This window comes from Salmo salar, chromosome 29 (assembly GCF_965601325.2).
Source record: "Salmo salar chromosome 29, fSalSal1, whole genome shotgun sequence".
NCBI lineage: Eukaryota > Metazoa > Chordata > Actinopteri > Salmoniformes > Salmonidae > Salmo > Salmo salar.
Genome location: NC_138319.1, coordinates 27,247,501 through 27,265,955, shown reverse-complemented (window position 1 = coordinate 27,265,955; position 18,455 = coordinate 27,247,501). Strand labels below are relative to the sequence as shown.

Sequence of the window (18,455 nt, the reverse complement as noted above, 5' to 3'; positions counted from 1 at the left end):
CAGCAGGAGAGCAGACTGGGGCAGGGAGAAACACAGCAGGAGAGCAGACTGGGGCAGGGAGAAAGACAGCAGAAGAGCAGACTGGGGCAGGGAGAAAGACAGCAGGAGAGCAGACTGGGGCAGGGAGAAACACAGCAGGAGAGCAGACTGGGGCAGGGAGAAAGACAGCAGAAGAGCAGACTGAGACAGGGAGAAAGACAGCAGGATAGCAGACTGGGGCAGGGAGAAAGACAGCAGGAGAGCAGACTGGGGCAGGGAGAAAGACAGCAGGAGAGCAGACTGGGGCAGGGAGAAAGACAGCAGAAGAGCAGACTGGGGCAGGGAGAAACACAGCAGGAGAGCAGACTGGGGCAGGGAGAAACACAGCAGGAGAGCAGACTGGGGCAGGGAGAAAGACAGCAGGAGAGCAGACTGGGGCAGGGAGAAAGACAGCAGAAGAGCAGACTGGGGCAGGGAGAAAGACAGCAGGAGAGCAGACTGGGGCAGGGAGAAAGACAGCAGAAGAGCAGACTGGGGCAGGGAGAAAGACAGCAGGAGAGCAGACTGGGGCAGGGAGAAAGACAGCAGGAGAGCAGACTGGGGCAGGGAGAAAGACAGCAGAAGAGCAGACTGAGACAGGGAGAAAGACAGCAGGAGAGCAGACTGGGGCAGGGAGAAAGACAGCAGAAGAGCAGACTGAGACAGGGAGAAAGACAGCAGGAGAGCAGACTGGGGCAGGGAGAAACACAGCAGGAGAGCAGACTGACACAGGGAGAAAGACAGCAGGAGAGCAGACTGAGACAGGGAGAAAGACAGCAGAAGAGCAGACTGGGGCAGGGAGAAAGACAGCAGGAGAGCAGACTGGGGCAGGGAGAAAGACAGCAGGAGAGCAGACTGGGGCAGGGAGAAAGACAGCAGGAGAGCAGACTGGGGCAGGGAGAAAGACAGCAGGAGAGCAGACTGGGGCAGGGAGAAAGACAGCAGGAGAGCAGACTGGGGCAGGGAGAAAGACAGCAGAAGAGCAGACTGGGGCAGGGAGAAACACAGCAGGAGAGCAGACTGGGGCAGGGAGAAAGACAGCAGAAGAGCAGACTGGGGCAGGGAGAAACACAGCAGGAGAGCAGACTGGGGCAGGGAGGGGCCCCAGGAAACTACGGGACTACGGTTCCCAAGCACTGATCTAACTGTGTGTGTATGTGTATCACTGTGTGTGTGTAGGTATATCACTGTGTGTGTGTATGTGTATCACTGTGTGTGTGTAGGTGTATCACTGTGTGTGTGTAGGTGTATCACTGTGTGTGTGTAGGTGTATCACTGTGTGTGTGTAGGTGTATCACTGAGTGTGTGTATGTGTATCACTGTGTGTGTGTATGTGTATCACTGTGTGTGTGTATGTGTATCACTGTGTGTGTATGTGTATCACTGTGTGTGTGTAGGTGTATCACTGTGTGTGTGTAGGTGTATCACTGTGTGTGTGTAGGTGTATCACTGTGTGTGTGTATGTGTATCACTGTGTGTGTGTGTAGGTGTATCACTGTGTGTGTGTAGGTGTATCACTGTGTGTGTATGTGTATCACTGTGTGTGTGTATGTGTATCACTGTGTGTGTGTATGTGTATCACTGTGTGTGTGTGTATGTGTATCACTGTGTGTGTGTAGGTGTATCACTGTGTGTGTGTAGGTGTATCACTGTGTGTGTGTAGGTGTATCACTGTGTGTGTGTAGGTGTATCACTGTGTGTGTGTAGGTGTATCACTGAGTGTGTGTATGTGTATCACTGTGTGTGTGTATGTGTATCACTGTGTGTGTGTATGTGTATCACTGTGTGTGTATGTGTATCACTGTGTGTGTGTAGGTGTATCACTGTGTGTGTGTAGGTGTATCACTGTGTGTGTGTAGGTGTATCACTGTGTGTGTGTATGTGTATCACTGTGTGTGTGTAGGTGTATCACTGTGTGTGTGTAGGTGTATCACTGTGTGTGTATGTGTATCACTGTGTGTGTGTATGTGTATCACTGTGTGTGTGTATGTGTATCACTGTGTGTGTGTGTATGTGTATCACTGTGTGTGTGTAGGTGTATCACTGTGTGTGTGTAGGTGTATCACTGTGTGTGTGTAGGTGTATCACTGTGTGTGTATGTGTATCACTGTGTGTGTGTATGTGTATCACTGTGTGTGTGTAGGTGTATCACTGTGTGTGTGTAGGTGTATCACTGTGTGTGTATGTGTATCACTGTGTGTGTGTATGTGTATCACTGTGTGTGTGTAGGTGTATCACTGTGTGTGTGTATGTGTATCACTGTGTGTGTGTAGGTGTATCACTGTGTGTGTGTAGGTGTATCACTGTGTGTGTATGTGTATCACTGTGTGTGTGTATGTGTATCACTGTGTGTGTGTATGTGTATCACTGTGTGTGTGTGTATGTGTATCACTGTGTGTGTGTAGGTGTATCACTGTGTGTGTGTAGGTGTATCACTGTGTGTGTGTAGGTGTATCACTGTGTGTGTATGTGTATCACTGTGTGTGTGTATGTGTATCACTGTGTGTGTGTAGGTGTATCACTGTGTGTGTGTAGGTGTATCACTGTGTGTGTATGTGTATCACTGTGTGTGTGTATGTGTATCACTGTGTGTGTGTAGGTGTATCACTGTGTGTGTGTAGGTGTATCACTGTGTGTGTATGTGTATCACTGTGTGTGTGTATGTGTATCACTGTGTGTGTGTATGTGTATCACTGTGTGTGAACGTGAGTGTTTATGTACATACCAGGTGCTGAAGGAATGGCGTTATTCCCATAAAATGTAAAGGGACATATAGCCAATCCATTAAATTCTTCAAAGCAATTGTGCTGAGTTGAAATGACAGGTGTGAGTATGTTGATTTGAGTATTACCCTGTTTGTCCATGGATGTGCGAATGTGTCATAGTAATTACAATAATGATGGTAATGATGATGGTAATGACGATGATAATGATGATGGTAACGATGATGATACTGATGATGGTAATGATGATGGTAATGATGATGATAATGATGATGGTAATGATGATGATAATGATGATGGTAACGATGATGATAATGATGATGGTAATGATGATGATAATGATGATGGTAATGATGATGGTAATGATGATGATAATGTTGATGGTAATGATGATGATAATGATGATGGTAACGATGATGATAATGATGATGGTAATGATGATGATAATGATGATGATACTGATGATGATAATGATGATGGTAACGATGATGATACTGATGATGGTAATGATGATGGTAATGATGACGATAACGATGATGGTAACGATGATGATAATGATGATGGTAATGATGATGATAATGATGATGATAATGATGATGGTAACGATGATGATAATGATAATGATGATGATACTGATGATGATAATGATGATGGTAACAATGATGATAATGATGATGGTAATGATGATGATAATGATGATGGTAATGATGATGATAATGATGATGGTAACCATGATCATAATGATGATGATAATGATGACGATAACGATGATGGTAACGATGATGATAATGATGATGGTAATGAGGATGATAATGATGATGGTAATGATGACGATAACGATGATGGTAACGATGATGATAATGATGGCGTAACCGTGATGGTAATGACAATGATAATGATGATTGTAACGATGATGATATTGAAGACGTAATGATGATGATGATCAGAGTGGTCCTGTGTGAGAGGTCAGAAGGCTCACCTGTGACGTCCACCTGTGTGTCCAGATGTGTGTTCTGTCCCGTCAGCAGGTGATGGGCGGAGCAGCGGTAGGTTCCAGAATCCCCCGCTGTCAGGTTGCTAAGCAATAGACTCAGAGTGTCAGAAAACTCTCCCGAGGACAGTTCACCACCCAGGTCGGGGGTCGGGGGTGTGGCCTCTGCTGGGTCAGTCACCCGTTGCCATGACAAATTGGTGTACAGGTGCTTATTGGCTACGCAGGTGAGGTGTAGGTCTCCTCCCTCCCTTGGCTCATCCTCCTGACTCACACTGAAGCCTCCTGGGACGTCTGTGAGAGGGAGGGAGGGGGGAGACAGAGAGGGAGGGGGGAGACAGAGGAATCCGGAGAGAGGCAAAGAAGGAGGGGGGAGAGAGGAGAGGGAGAGAGGGGGAAGGGAGGGAGAGAGGGAAATAGAGAGGGAGAAGGGGAGGTAGGGAGGGAGAGAGGGAAAGAGAGTGAAAGGGAGGTAAGGTAGGAGGGAAGGAGGGAGAGAGGGAGGGAAAGAGAGTGAAAGGGAGGGAGGGAGGTAAAGTAGGAGGGAGGGAGGGAGGGAGGGAGGGAGGGAGGGAGGGAGGGAGGGAAAGAGAGTGAAAGGGTGGTAAGGTAGGAGCGAGCGAGGGAGGGAGGGAGGGAGGGAGGGAGGGAGGGAAAGATAGAGAAAGGGTGGCAAGGTAGGAGGGAGGGAGGGAGGGAGGGAGGGAGGGAGGGAGGGAGGGAGGGAGGGAGGGAGGGAGGGAGGGAGGGAGGGAGGGAGGGAAAGAGAGTGAAAGGGCGGTAAGGTAGGAGGGAGGGAGGGAGGGAGAGAGGGGGATGGGAGGGAGAGAGAGTGAAAGGGTGGTAAGTAGAAGGGAGGGAGGGAGGGAGGGACGGAGGGAGGGAGGGAGGGAAAGAGAGTGAAAGGGTGGTAAGGTAGGAGGGAGGGAGGGAGGGAGGGAGAGAGGGGGAAGGGAGGGAGAGAGAGAGAGTAAAAGGGTGGTAAGGTAGAAGGGAAGGAGGGAGGGAGGGAGGGAGGGAGGGAGGGAGGGAGGGAGGGAGGGAGGGAGGGAGGGAGGGAGGGAGGGAGGGAGGGAGGAGGAAGGAGGGAGGAGGGAAAGAGAGTGAAAGGGTGGTAAGGTAGGAGGGAGGGAGGGAGGGAGGGAGAGAGGGGGAAGGGAGGGAGAGAGAGAGAGAGAGAGTGAAAGGGTGGTAAGTAGGAGGGAGGGAGGGAGGGAGGGAGGGAGGGAGGGAGGGAGGGAGGGAGGGAGGGAGGAGGGAGGGAGGGAGGGAGGGAGGGAGGGAGGGAGGGAGGGGGGGAGGAGGGAGGGAGGGAGGGAGGGAGGGAGGGAGGGAGGGAGGGGAGGGAGGAGGGAGGGAGGGAGGGAGGGAAAGAGAGTGAAAGGGTGGTAAGGTGGGAGGGAGGAAGAGAGAGAGAGAGGGGGAAGGGAGGGCGAGAGAGAGAGTAAAAGGGTGGTAAGGTAGGAGGGAAGGAGGGAAGGAGGGAGGGAGGGAAAGAGAGTGAAAGGGTGGTAAGGTAGGAGGGAGGGAGGGAGGGAGGGAGAGAGGGAGAGAGGGGGAAGGGAGGGAGAGAGAGTGAAAGGGTGGTAAGTAGAAGGGAGGGAGGGAGGGAGGGAGGGAGGGAGGGAGGGAGGAGGGAGGGAGGGGGAGGGGGGGGAGGGATGGAGGAGAGAGGGGGAAGGGAGGGAGAGAGAGTGAAAGGGTGGTAAGGTAGATGGGAGGGAGGGAGGGAGGGAGAGAGGGAGAGAGGGGGAAGGGAGGGCAGAGAGAGTGAAAGGGTGGTAAGGTAGGAGGGAGGGAGGGAGGGAGAGAGGGAGAGAGGGGGAAGGGAGGGAGAGAGAGTGAAAGGGTGGTAAGGTAGGAGGGAGGGAGGGAGGGGGGAGAGAGGGAGAGAGGGGGAAGGGAGGGAGAGAGAGTGAAAGGGTGGTAAGGTAGGAGGGAGGGAGGGAGGGAGGGAGAGAGGGAGAGAGGGGGAAGGGAGGGAGAGAGAGTGAAAGGGTGGTAAGGTAGATGGGAGGGAGGGAGGGAGGGAGGGAAAGAGAGAGAAAGGGAGAGAGAGGGATGCAGAGATTCAGTTCCTATTCAAGACACTCTGGTCTACACCTCTCAATACAAACAGCTCTGAAAACCTTTTTAACAGCACAACAAACCTCCCTGCCCACCATCTCACTTGACCTCCAACGAATCTGACTCCTACTCTCAAGTGTTGACCAAGCCGCCATTTTCTTAACCTTTGATGACAATGTTGAATAGCTATTGTGGGTAAAAGCAGCCAGAGGAATACAGTGAAAAGGCCTTTTATTTACTTTAGCTATTTGAAATTTCCTGTGGAAACGGCTCTAGGGTTTCCTGATGGCAGATAGTGTTTATCTTTCCCGAACACCCCTAGGTCTCCCGAAATAAAGAGGGCCTGGCGGCCCAGGGAAGTGACTCGATAACAGCCCCAGGTTCCTGTTGCACTCAAAAACACACATTCACACACACACAGGGGACGACACACACACACACACACACACACAGGGGACAACACACACACATACACCCACACAGGGGACAACACACACACAGGGGACAACACACACATGGGACAACACACACACACACATACACACACACAAATGCGACACACACAGGGGGACAACCCAAACACACAGGGGACAACACACACACACATACACACACACAAATGCGACACACACAGGGGGACAACACAAACACACAGGGGACAACACACACACACACACACACACACACACATACACACACATACACACACACACAAATGCGACACACACAGGGGGACAACACAAACACACAGGGGACAACACACACACACACACACACACACACACACACCACACACACACACACACACACACACACACAGGGGTAACATACACAGGGGACAACACAAACACACACACACTCACACGGGGCGACACAAATACAAATACACAGCAGACAACACACGCTCACGCACACACACAGGATCCAACTCACACTAGCACACAGACAGGGATAATACACACAGGATCCAACTCACACTAGCCCACAGACAGGGATAATACACACAGGATCCAACTCACACTAGCACACAGACAGGGATAATACACACAGGATCCAACTCACACTAGCACACAGACAGGGATAATACACACAGGATCCAACTCACACTAGCCCACAGACAGGGATAATACACACAGGATCCAACTCACACTAGCACACAGACAGGGATAATACACACAGGATCCAACTCACACTAGCACACAGACAGGGATAATACACACAGGGGATAAAATTTGGACACACCTACTCATTCTAGGGTTTTTCTTTCTTTCTTTTTTACTATTTTCTACATTGTAGAATAATAGTGAAGACATTAAAACTATGAAATAACACATATGGAATCATGTAGTAATCAAAATATATTTTATATTAGAGATTCTTCAAAGTAGCCACCCGGAATGCTTTCCAACAGTCTTGAAGGAGTTCCCACATATGCTGAGCACTTGTTGGCTGCTTTTCCTTCACTCAGCGGTCTAACTCATTCCAAACCATCTCAATTGGGTTGAGGTCGGGTGATTGTGGAGGCCAGGTAATCTGATGCAGCACTCCGTCACTCTCCTTCTTGGTCAAATAGCCCTTACACAGCCTAGAGATGTGTTAGATCATTGTCCTGTTGAAAAACAAATGATGGTCCCACTAAGCCCAAACCAGAAGGGATGGCGTATCGCTGCAGAATACTTGGTATCCACGCTGGTTAAGTGTGCCTTGAATTCTAAATAAATCACAGACAGTGTCACCAGCAAAGCGCCATCACACCTCCTCCTCCATGCTTCATGGTGGAAACCACACACGCGGAGATCATCCGTTCACCTACTCTGCGTCACACAAAGACACTGCGATTGGAACCAAAAATAAAAAATTTGGACTCCTCAGACCAAAGGACAGATTTACACCGGTCTAATGTCCATTGCTCGTTTTTCTTGGCCCAAGCAAGTCTCTTCTTCTTATTGGTGTCCTTTAGTAGTGGTTACTTTGCAGCAATTCAACCATGAAGGCCTGTTTCACACTGTCTCCTCTGAACAGTTGATGTTGAGATGTGTCTGTGACTTGAACTCTGTGAAGCATTTATTTGGGCTGCAATTTCTGAGGATGGTAACTCTAATGAACTTATCCTCTGCAGCAGAGGTAACTCTGGGTCTTCCTTTCCTGTGGCGGTCCTCCTGAGAGCCAGTTTCATCATAGTGCGTGATGGTTTTTGAGACTGCACTTGAAGAAACTTTCAAACTTCTTGAAATGTTCTGTATTGTCTGACCTTCATGTCTTAAAGTAATGATGGACTGTAATTTTTCTTTACTTATTTGAGCAGTTTTTGCCATAATATGGAGTTGGTCTTTTAACAAATAGGGCTATCTTCTCTATAGCACCCCTAACCTCTCACAAAACAACTGATTGGCTCAAATGCATTTGCATTTGTATTTATTATGGATCCCCATTAGCTGCTGCCAAGGCAGCAGTTACTCTTCCTGGGGTCTGGCAAAATTAAGGCAGTTATACAATTTTAAAAACATTACAATACATTCATTACAGAATTCACAACACACTAGGTGTGCCCTCAGGCCCATACTCCACTATCACATATCTACAACACAAAATCCATGTGTACGTGTGTGTATAGTGCATATGTTATCATGTGTGTGTATGCATATGTCAGTGCCTATGTTTATGTTACTCACAGTCCCCTCTGTTCAATAAGGTGTATTTTTACCTGCTTCTTAAATCTAATTTTACTGCTTGCATCAGTTACCGGCATGTCTTGTGGGGTATGCATGGGTGTCCGAGCTGTGTGCTAGTATTTTAAACAGACAGCTTGGTACCTTCAGCTTGTCAACACCTCTTACAAAAACAAGTAATGAGGAAGTCAATCTCTCTTCCACCTTGAGCCATGAGAGATTGACAAGCATGTCATTAATGTTAGCTCTCCGTGTTCTTTTAAGGGCCTGCCGTGCTGCCCTGTTCTGAGCCAACTGCAATTTTCCCAAGTACCTGTTTGTGGCACCTAACCACACTACTGAACAGTTGTCTAGGTGCTACAAAACTAGGGCCTGTAGGACCTGCCTTGTTGATTGTGTTAAGAAGGCAGAGCATCGCTTTATTATGGACAGACTTCTCCACATTTTAGCTACAGTTGTATCAATATGTTTTGACCATGACAGTTTACAATCCAGGGTTACTCCAAGCAGTTTAGTCACCTCAACTTGCTCAATTTCCACATCATTCATTGAGATTTAGGGTTTAGTGAATGTTTTGTCCCAAATGCAATGCTTTTAGTTTTGGAAATATTTAGGACTAACTTATTCCTTGTTCCATTCCGAAACTAACTGCAGCTCTTTGTTAAGTGTTGCAGTCATTTCAGTCTCTGTAGTAGCTGACGTGTATAGTGTTGAGTCATCCACATACATAGACACACTGGCCTAACTCAAAGCCAGTGGAATGTCGCTAGAAAGATTGAAAAAAGCAAGGGGCCTAAACAGCTACCCTGGGGAATTCCTGCTTCTAACTGGATTATGTTTGAGAGGCTTCCATTAAAGAACACCCTCTGTGTTCTGTCAGACAAGTAACTCTTTATCCACATTATAGCAGGGGGTGTAAAGCCATAACACATATGTTTTTCCAGCAGCAGACTATGATCGATAATGTCAAAAGCTGCACTGAAGTCTAACAAGATAGCCCCCACAATCATTTTCTCATCAATTTCTCTCAGCCAATCAACATTAATTTGTGTAAGTGCTGTGCTTGTTGAATGTCCTTCCCTATATGTGTGCTGAAAGTCTGTTGCCAATTTGTTTACTGTGAAATATCATTGTATCTGGTCAAACACCATTTTTTCCAGAAGTTTACTAAGGGTTGGTAACAGGCTGATTGGTCGGCTATTTGAGCCAGTAAGGGGGGCTTTTCTATTCTTGGGTAGCGGAATGACTTCCCTCCAGGCCTGAGGGCATACACTTTCTAGTAGGCTTAAAATGAAGATGTGGCAAATAGGAGTGGCAATATTGTCCGCTCTTTTCCTCAGTAATTTTCCATCCAGATTATCAGACCCCGGTGGCTTGTCATTGTTGATAGACAACAATAATTTTTTCACCTTTTCCACACTGACTTTATGGAATTCAAAAGTACAATTCTTGTCTTTCATAATTTGGTCATATATACTTGGATGTGTAGTGTCAGCGTTTGTTGTTGGCATGTCATCCCTAAGTTTGTTCATCTTGCCAATGAAAAAGTCATTCAAGTAGTTGGCAATATCAGTGGGATTTTGTAATAAATGAGCCATCTGATTCAATGAATGATGGAGCCGAGATGGCTTTAAGAAGGAAATAAATTCCACAAATGAACTTTTATTAATTGAAATGCATTTCAGGTGACTACCACATGAAGCTGGTTGAGAGAATGCCAACAGTATGCAAAGCTGTCATCAAGGCAAAGGGTGGCTACTTTGAAGAATTTCAAATATTAAATAGATGTTGATTTGTTTAACACTTTTTTGGTTACTAATTGATTCCATATGTGTTATTTTATAGTTTTGATGTCTTCACTATTATTCTGCAATGTAGAAAATAGTAAAAATAAAGAAAAACCCTTAAATGAGTAGGTGTGTCCAAACTTTTGACTGGTATTTCCACACAAAAATCCATACACACAGTCATCAATGTGGTTGATTTTAGATGAACATCACAGTGACTCAGAAAGAGTGGAGGAGGAATTGAGACAGTGTGAGAAACAAAGGACAAGAGGAAGAGAAAGAGAGAGTGAATTAAATGAGAAAGAGGAAGAGACTGGGAGAGATGGGTGAGGCAGAGATGATATGACATCCTTCATAGTTAGTCATTGATAGATTTTACATTGTGACACATATACAGATGTAGGATCTTAATTTGAGACAGTTTGCAACAGCAGGAAAATAATCACCAGCAATAGGATAGGTGAATTATTATGTGGACATTTTTTGTAGGGGTTGACACATTTTTCGTGAGGGTCAATCAAGTCTGACATTTTAAACTGGAAATTACAAAATGTAGAAGCCTTTTAATACCTTGAATACACTACAAGTTTGCATTTCCTGCAATGCAGGAAAGTTTCAGCAACAAAAGAGTGATCAAATTAAGATCCTACATCTGTACACACTAATGTATGCAATTGTGCACATACTGGTAGTACTATACTGCAAGTCATAATGAAGGATGTAGTTTGATTTTGTGACTGAGTGTGATGTCATTGTACTGTACCTGTTATATAGAAGGGCATGTCCAGCTCATCCTTGCCCACAGAACTAGAGGCAATACAGCGATACACTCCGGACACAAATGCCTCAGCAACCATCAAAACCCCCACGGTCTGTGGGAAATACACACACACACACAAACACACACTTTACCTCTGCTGCCACCGATAACAGCGGTCACATTTGACATTTTCCATTGAGAAGACAATAGAGGTATGTGAACCAGCCCTACTGCCCACCTCCAGACCACAGGGAAGCTAAACACACTCTCCATTAACCCTACCCTACACTACCATCAGACTGCATCCCTAGCCGCGTACTCAGAGTATGCACAGACCAGCTGGTTGGAGTGTTTACAGACATAGTCAATCTCTCCCTATCCCAGTCTGCTGTCCCCACTTGCTTCAAGATGTCCACCATTGTTCTTGTACCCAATAATAAAATAAAATACATTTGTATTGATCACATACACATGTTTAGCAGATGTTATTGCGGGTGTAGCGAAATGCTTGTATTCCTAGCTCCAACAGTGCAGTAGTATCTAACAATACACAACAATACACACAAATCTTCAAGTAAAAGAGCGGAATTAAGAAATATATAAACATTAGGACGAGCAATGTCGGAATGGCATTGACTAAAATACAGTAGAATAGAATACAGTATATACATATGAAATGAGTAAAGCAGTACGTAAACATTATTAAAGTGACTAGTGTTCCATTATTAAAGTGACCAGTGATTCCATGTCTATGTATATAGGGCAGCAGCCTCTAAGGTGCAGGGATGAGTAACCGGGTGGTAGCCGGCTAGTGATGGCTATTTAACAGCTGTTTTTCAGTCTCTCCCAGCTTTGATGAACCTGTACTGAATTCGCCTTCTGGATGGTAAAGGGGTGAACAGGCCGTGGCTCGGGTGGTTGATGACCTTGATGACACACAATACCCCACAATGACGAAGCGCAACAACAGGTTTCTAGAAATGTTTGCACATTAATAAAAAATAAAAAACATAAATACCTTATTTACATAATTATTCAAACCGTTTGCTATAACACTCGAAATTGAGCTCAGGTGCATCGAGGCACACTGATCATACTTGAGATGTTTCTACAACTTTATTGGAGTCCACCTGTGATAAATTAAATTGATTGAACCTGATTTGGAAAGGCCCACACCTGTCTATACAAGGTCCCACAGTTGACAATGCATTTCAGAGCAAAAACCAACCCATGAGGTCGAATGAATTGTCTGTAGAGCTCTGAGACAGGATTGTGTCGAAGCACAGATCTGGGGAAGGGTACCAAAAAATGTCTGCAGCATTGAAGGTCCCCAAGAACACAGTGGCAGCCATTATTTTTTAAATGGAGGAAGTTTGGAACCACCAAGACTCTTCCAGAGCTAGCCGCCTGGCCAAACTGAGCAATCAGGGAAGAAGAACCTTGGTCAGGGAGGTGACCAAGAACCCGATGGTCACTCTGGCAGAGCTCCAGAGTTCCTCTGTGGAGATGGGAGAACCTTCCAGAAGGACAACCATCTCTGCAGCACTCCACCAATCAGGCCTTTATGGTAGAGTGGCCAGACGGAAGCCACTCCTCAGTAAAAGGCACATGACAGCGCGCTTGGAGTTAGCCAAAAGGCACCTAAAGGACTCTCAGACCATGAGAAACAAGCTACACTGGTCTGATGAAACCAAGATTGAACTTTGGCCTGAATGCCAAGCGTCACGTCTGGAGGAAACCTGGCACCATCCCTACGGTGAAGATGGCGCCGGAGAGGATGGCTTTCGTTTTATTGGCTGTTAACCAATCATGCTATTTTGTTTGTTTTTTCGCAATGTTTGTAACTTATTTTGTACATAATGTTGCTGCTACCATCTCTTATGACCAAAAAGAGCTTCTGGACATCAGAACTGCAATTACTCACCTCGAACTGGACAAATCATTTTTCTTAATTGGGTCGGACAGGAATGATACACTCCAAACACCCGAACAGGCCCCCATCCCCGTCATTCGCTGGAAAAAGACATTGAGATTTCGCGGAAGGAGATCGGGGTGCCTTTTGTGAGGGTCAGGCGACGAGTGGCTAATCTGCCTTTGCCATCCGTACTGTTAGCCAACGTTCAACCGCTGGAAAATAAATGGGACGAACTGAAAGCACGTATATCCTACCAACGGGACATTAAAAGCTGTAGTATCTTATGTTTCACAGAGTCGTGGCTGAACAACGACAATAATAACATACAGCTGTTGGGTTATACACTCTATCGGCAGGATAGAACAGCAGCCTCTGGTAGGACACGGGGCGGCAGCCTATGTATATTTGTAAACAACAGCTGGTCCTCAGATCCTCAAAAAGTTCTACAGCTGCACCATCGAGAGCATCTTAACTGGTTGCATCACGGCCTGGTATGGCAACTGCTCGGCCTCCGACCGCAAGGCACTACAGAGGGTAGTGCGAACGGCCCATTACATCACCGGGGCCAAACTTCCTGCCATCCAGGTCCTCTATACCAGGCGGTGTCAGAGGATGGCCCTAAAAATTGTCAAAGACTCCAGCCACCCTAGTCATAGGCTGTTCTCTCTGCTACCGCATGGCAAACTGTACCGGAGCACCAAGTCTAGGTCCAAGAGGCTTCTACACAGCTTCTACCCCAAACCATGAGACTCCTGAACATCTAATCAAATGGCTACCCAGACTATTTGCATTGCCACCGCCCCCCAACGCTGCTGCTACTCTCTGTTATTATCTATGTATAGTCACTTTAATAACTCTACCTACATGTACATATTACCTCAATTACCTCGACACCGGTGCCCCCGCACATTGACTCTGTAGCGGAACCCCCTGTATATAGCCTCGCTATTGTTATTTTACTGCTGCTCTTTAATGATTTGTTATTTTTCTCTCTTACTTTTTGGGGGTATTTTCTTAAAACTGCATTGTTGGTTAAGGGCTTGTAAGTAAGTATTTTACTGTAAGGTCTACACCTGTTATATTCGGTGCATGTGACAAATATAATTTGATTTGATTTGATTTGGAGGCCAGTCAGGATCGAGGGAAAGATGAACGGAGCAAAGTACAGAGAGATCCTTGATGAAAATCTGCTCCAGAGTGCTCAGGACCTCAGACTGGGACGAAGGTTCACCTTCCAACAGGAAAATGACCCTAAGCACACAGCCAAGACAACGCAGGAGTGGCTTCAGGACAAGTCTCTGAATGTCCTTGAGTGGCCCATCCAGAGCCCAGACTTGAACCTGATCGAACATCTCTGGAGAGATCTGAGAATAGCTGTGCAGCGACGCTCCCCATCCGACCTGACACAGCTTGAGAGGATCTGCAGAGAAGAATGGGAGAAACTGCCCAAATACAGGTGTGCCAAGCTTTTAGCGTCATACCCAAGAAGACTCAAGGCTGTAATCGCTGCCAAAGGTGCTTCCACAAAGTACTGAGTAAAGGGTCTGAATGCTTATGTTTTACATTTTTTTTATACATTTGCAAATATTTCTAAAAAACAGTTTTTTCTTTGTCATTATGGGGTGTTGTGTGTAGATTAATGAGGGAAAAAATACATTTCACGAATTTTAGAATAAGGCTGTAATGTAACAAAATGTGGAAAAAGTGAGGGGGTCTGAATACTTTCTGAATGCACTGTACTCTCCGGACTCCGACATTGCTCGTCCTAATATTTCTATATTTCTTAATTCCATTCATTTACTTTTAGATTGATGTGTATTGTTAAATATTACTGCACTGCTGGAGCTAGGAACACAAGCATTTCACTACCCCCACAATAACATCTGCTAAACATGTGTATGTGACCAATACAATTTGATGTGATTTAATTTCACTAAGTGTGTGTGTGTGTGATGAGAGGGAGAGTGAGATTAGTTGTAGCACTACCATCTCTATGTATACGATTGTCACGCTCTGACCTAAGAGAGCTGTTTTTTCTCTGTTTAGTTAGGTCAGGGTGTGATAGGGGGTGGGCATTCTATGTGTTTGTTTTCTATGTTTTGGCCGGGTATGGTTTCCAATCAGAGGCAGCTGTCTATCGTTGTCTCTGATTGGAAGCCATTCTTAGGCAGCCTTTTTCCCTTGGTTTGTGTGGGTAGTTGTTTTCTGTTTTGTTAGTTAACCTGACAGAACTGTTGGCTGTCGTTTTGTTTTCTTTGTTTAAGTGTTTTCATTAAAAGTAAAGATGAGCACACAACACGCTGCGCATTGGTCTCCTTTATACGACGGACGTTACAGAACTACCCACCAAGATTGGACCAAGCAGTGTGGATTAGAGGACTGGACCTGGGAAGAGATCCTGGATGGGGCAGGACCTTTGACAAGGCCGGGGGAGTATCGCCACCCGCAGGAGATAGAGGCAGCGAGGGCGGAGTGGCGATACTGGGAGGAACGGGCAAGAAAGCAACAGGAGCCCGAGAGGCAGCGCCCAATTCTTTTTGGGGGGGGGGGGGGGGGGGGCACATGGGTAGATTGGCTAAGGCGGGTTTAAGACCTGAGCCAACTCCCCGTGCTTACCGTGGGGAGCGAGTGACTGAACAAGCACCGTGTTATGCGGTGATGTGCGCTGTGTCGCCCATGCGCACTCACAGCCCGGTGAGCTCAGTGCAAGCTCCTCACCGTTGTTGTGCTAAAGTTGGCACTCAGCCAGCAAGGAGTGTGCCTGCTCAGCATTCCTGGTCTCCAGTGCGCCTCCACAGCCCAGTATATCCTGCGCCAGTTCTACGCACTGTGTCGCCAGTTCGCCACCAGAGCCCAGTACGTCCTGTGCCTGCTCCTCGCACTCTCCCTCCAGTGCGCCTCCATAGCCCAGTACGTCCTGTGCCTGCTCCTCGCACTCTCCCTCCAGTGCGCCTCCATAGCCCAGTACGTCCTGTGCCTGCTCCTCGCACTCTCCCTACAGTGCACCTCCATAGTCCAGTATGTCCTGTGCCTGCTCCTCGCACTCTTCCTCCAGTGCGCCTCCATAGCCCAGTACGTCCTGTGCCTGCTCCTCGCACTCTTCCTCCAGTGCGCCTCCATAGCCCAGTATGGCCGGTGCCTGCTCTGAGCACCCGGTCCTCAGTGCGTCTCTCCAGTCCGGTGAGACCTGTTCCAGCTCCACGAGTAAAGCCTCCAGTGACAATCTATGGTCCGAAGCCTGCAGAGATGATCCATGGCCCGGAGCCTGTAGGGATGCTCCATGGCACGAAGCCTCCAGAGGTAATCCATGGACCTGAGCCTGTAGAGATGATCCATGGCACGAAGCCTCCAGTGATGATCCATGGCATGGAGCCTGCAGCAACGGTCCTTAGTCTGAAACCTACAATGACGCTCTCCAGTACGGATAATCCATGGCAAGAAGCCTGTAGGGATTATCCATGGTCCGGAGCCTGTAGGGATAATCCATGGCAAGAAGCCTGTAGGGATAATCCATGGACCTGAGCCTGTAGAGATGATCCATGGCACGAAGCCTCCAGTGATGATCCATGGCATGGAGCCTGCAGCAACGGTCCTTAGTCTGAAACCTACAATGACGCTCTCCAGTCCGGAGCCTCCGGCGACGCTTCTCAGTCCAGAGCCTCCGGCGACGCTCCTCAGTCCGGAGTCTTCGGCGACGGTCCGCAGCCCGGAGTCTTCGGCGACGGTCCGCAGCCCGGAGTCTTCAACGGCAGTCCGCAGCCCGGAGTCTTCAACGCCGGTCCGCAGCCCGGAGTCTTCAACAGCGGTCCGCAGCCCGGAGTCTTCGGCGACGGTCCGCAGCCCGGAGTCTTCAACGGCGGTCCGCAGCCCGGAGTCTTCAACGGCGGTCCTCAGCCCGGAGTCTTCAACGGCGGTCCGCAGCCCGGAGTCTTCAACGGCGGTCCGCAGCCCGGAGTCTTCAACGGCGGTCTGCAGCCCGGAGTCTTCAGCGGCGGTTGTCGTTCCAAAGCCTCCGGCGATGATCCACGGTCTGGTTCCTCCGGACACACAGAAGCGGGGGGATCAGCGGGCGGTGGGGGTGCTACGCCCTGAACCAGAGCCGCCGCCAATTATAGATGCCCACCCGGACCCTCCCCTATAGGTTCAGGTTTGTGGCCGGGAGTCCGCACCTTTGGGGGGGGTACTGTCACGCTCTGACCTAAGAGAGCTGTTTTTTCTCTGTTTAGTTAGGTCAGGGTGTGATAGGGGGTGGGCATTCTATGTGTTTGTTTTCTATGTTTTGGCCGGGTATGGTTTCCAATCAGAGGCAGCTGTCTATCGTTGTCTCTGATTGGAAGCCATTCTTAGGCAGCCTTTTTCCCTTGGTTTGTGTGGGTAGTTGTTTTCTGTTTTGTTAGTTAACCTGACAGAACTGTTGGCTGTCGTTTTGTTTTCTTTGTTTAAGTGTTTTCATTAAAAGTAAAGATGAGCACACAACACGCTGCGCATTGGTCCCCTTTATACGACGGACGTTACAACGATATCTGTAGTGTTTGGGTGCCAGTGCTTGATTAAATGGTTGTTGATATACATGTATGATGGTGCCGTGTGTGTGTGTGTGTGTGTGTGTGTGTGTGTGTGTGTGTGTGTGTGTGTGTGTGTGTGTGTGTGTGTGTGTGTGTGTGTGTGTGTGTGTGTGTGTGTGTGTGTGTGTGTGTGTGTGTGTGTGTGTGTGTGTGTGTGTGTGTGTGTAATCCATCATGGCTGTGTCTTAGTGTGCTTCGAGTCTCTCTGGGGAATGTGTTTATAATCATAGCCCCTCTCTCTGTGTCTCTGTCTGTCCGCTCCACTGATGGTGTACTCACCTTATTCTTCCCCTGTAGGACTTCCTGTCTGTGAGTGACACTCAGGATGTGGTTGTGTGTGGAAGTGCCGGGGGCCCTCTCTTTTACCGGGCTCCACATTGAGGAGGACGGAGGACACACACACCTTGGAGGAAGAGAGGGACAGGGCTCAGCTCAGCTGTGTTGACATAGTGAAGTCACGGCTAGCCAGACTTCAGGTGTGTCTGTTCCACAGCTGTGTGCTGCAGGAGGAACAGCGGAGCTTATCATCGCTATTGTGATCGCTATCTTCATCATCATCATCATCATCATCATCCTTATTATGCCATAATCATACCATCATCATCATCATCACCACCACCACCACCATCATCCTCATCATCATCCTTATTATGCCATAATAATACCTACCATCATCCTCATCATCCTCATCACCACCACCACCATCATCCTCATCATCCTCATCACCACCATCATCACCACCACCACCATCATCCTCATCACCACCATCATCCTCATCTTTATTATGCCATGATAATACCTACCATCATCATCATCCTCATCATCACCACCACCATCATCCTCACCATCATCCTTATTATGCCATAATCATACCATCATCATCATCCTCATCATCACCACCACCACCACCACCATCATCCTCATCATCATCCTTATTATGCCATGATAATACCTACCATC

General features: G+C 47.7%; 1 protein-coding gene across 1 annotated transcript in view; it reads right to left on the bottom strand.

Annotated features, from left to right (window-relative positions):
* LOC106591469 (vascular endothelial growth factor receptor 1) overlaps window positions 1–18,455 on the bottom strand; it is a 94,550-nt gene that overhangs the window by 22,295 nt on the left and 53,800 nt on the right. The window contains exons 11-13 of the mRNA XM_045710816.2: window positions 17,775–17,898; window positions 11,019–11,127; window positions 3,721–4,026 (exon numbers count right to left, since the gene is read on the bottom strand). Of these exons, the coding sequence (XP_045566772.1) occupies window positions 3,721–4,026; window positions 11,019–11,127; window positions 17,775–17,898 (539 nt within the window). The remainder of the gene's footprint in view (window positions 1–3,720; window positions 4,027–11,018; window positions 11,128–17,774; window positions 17,899–18,455) is intronic.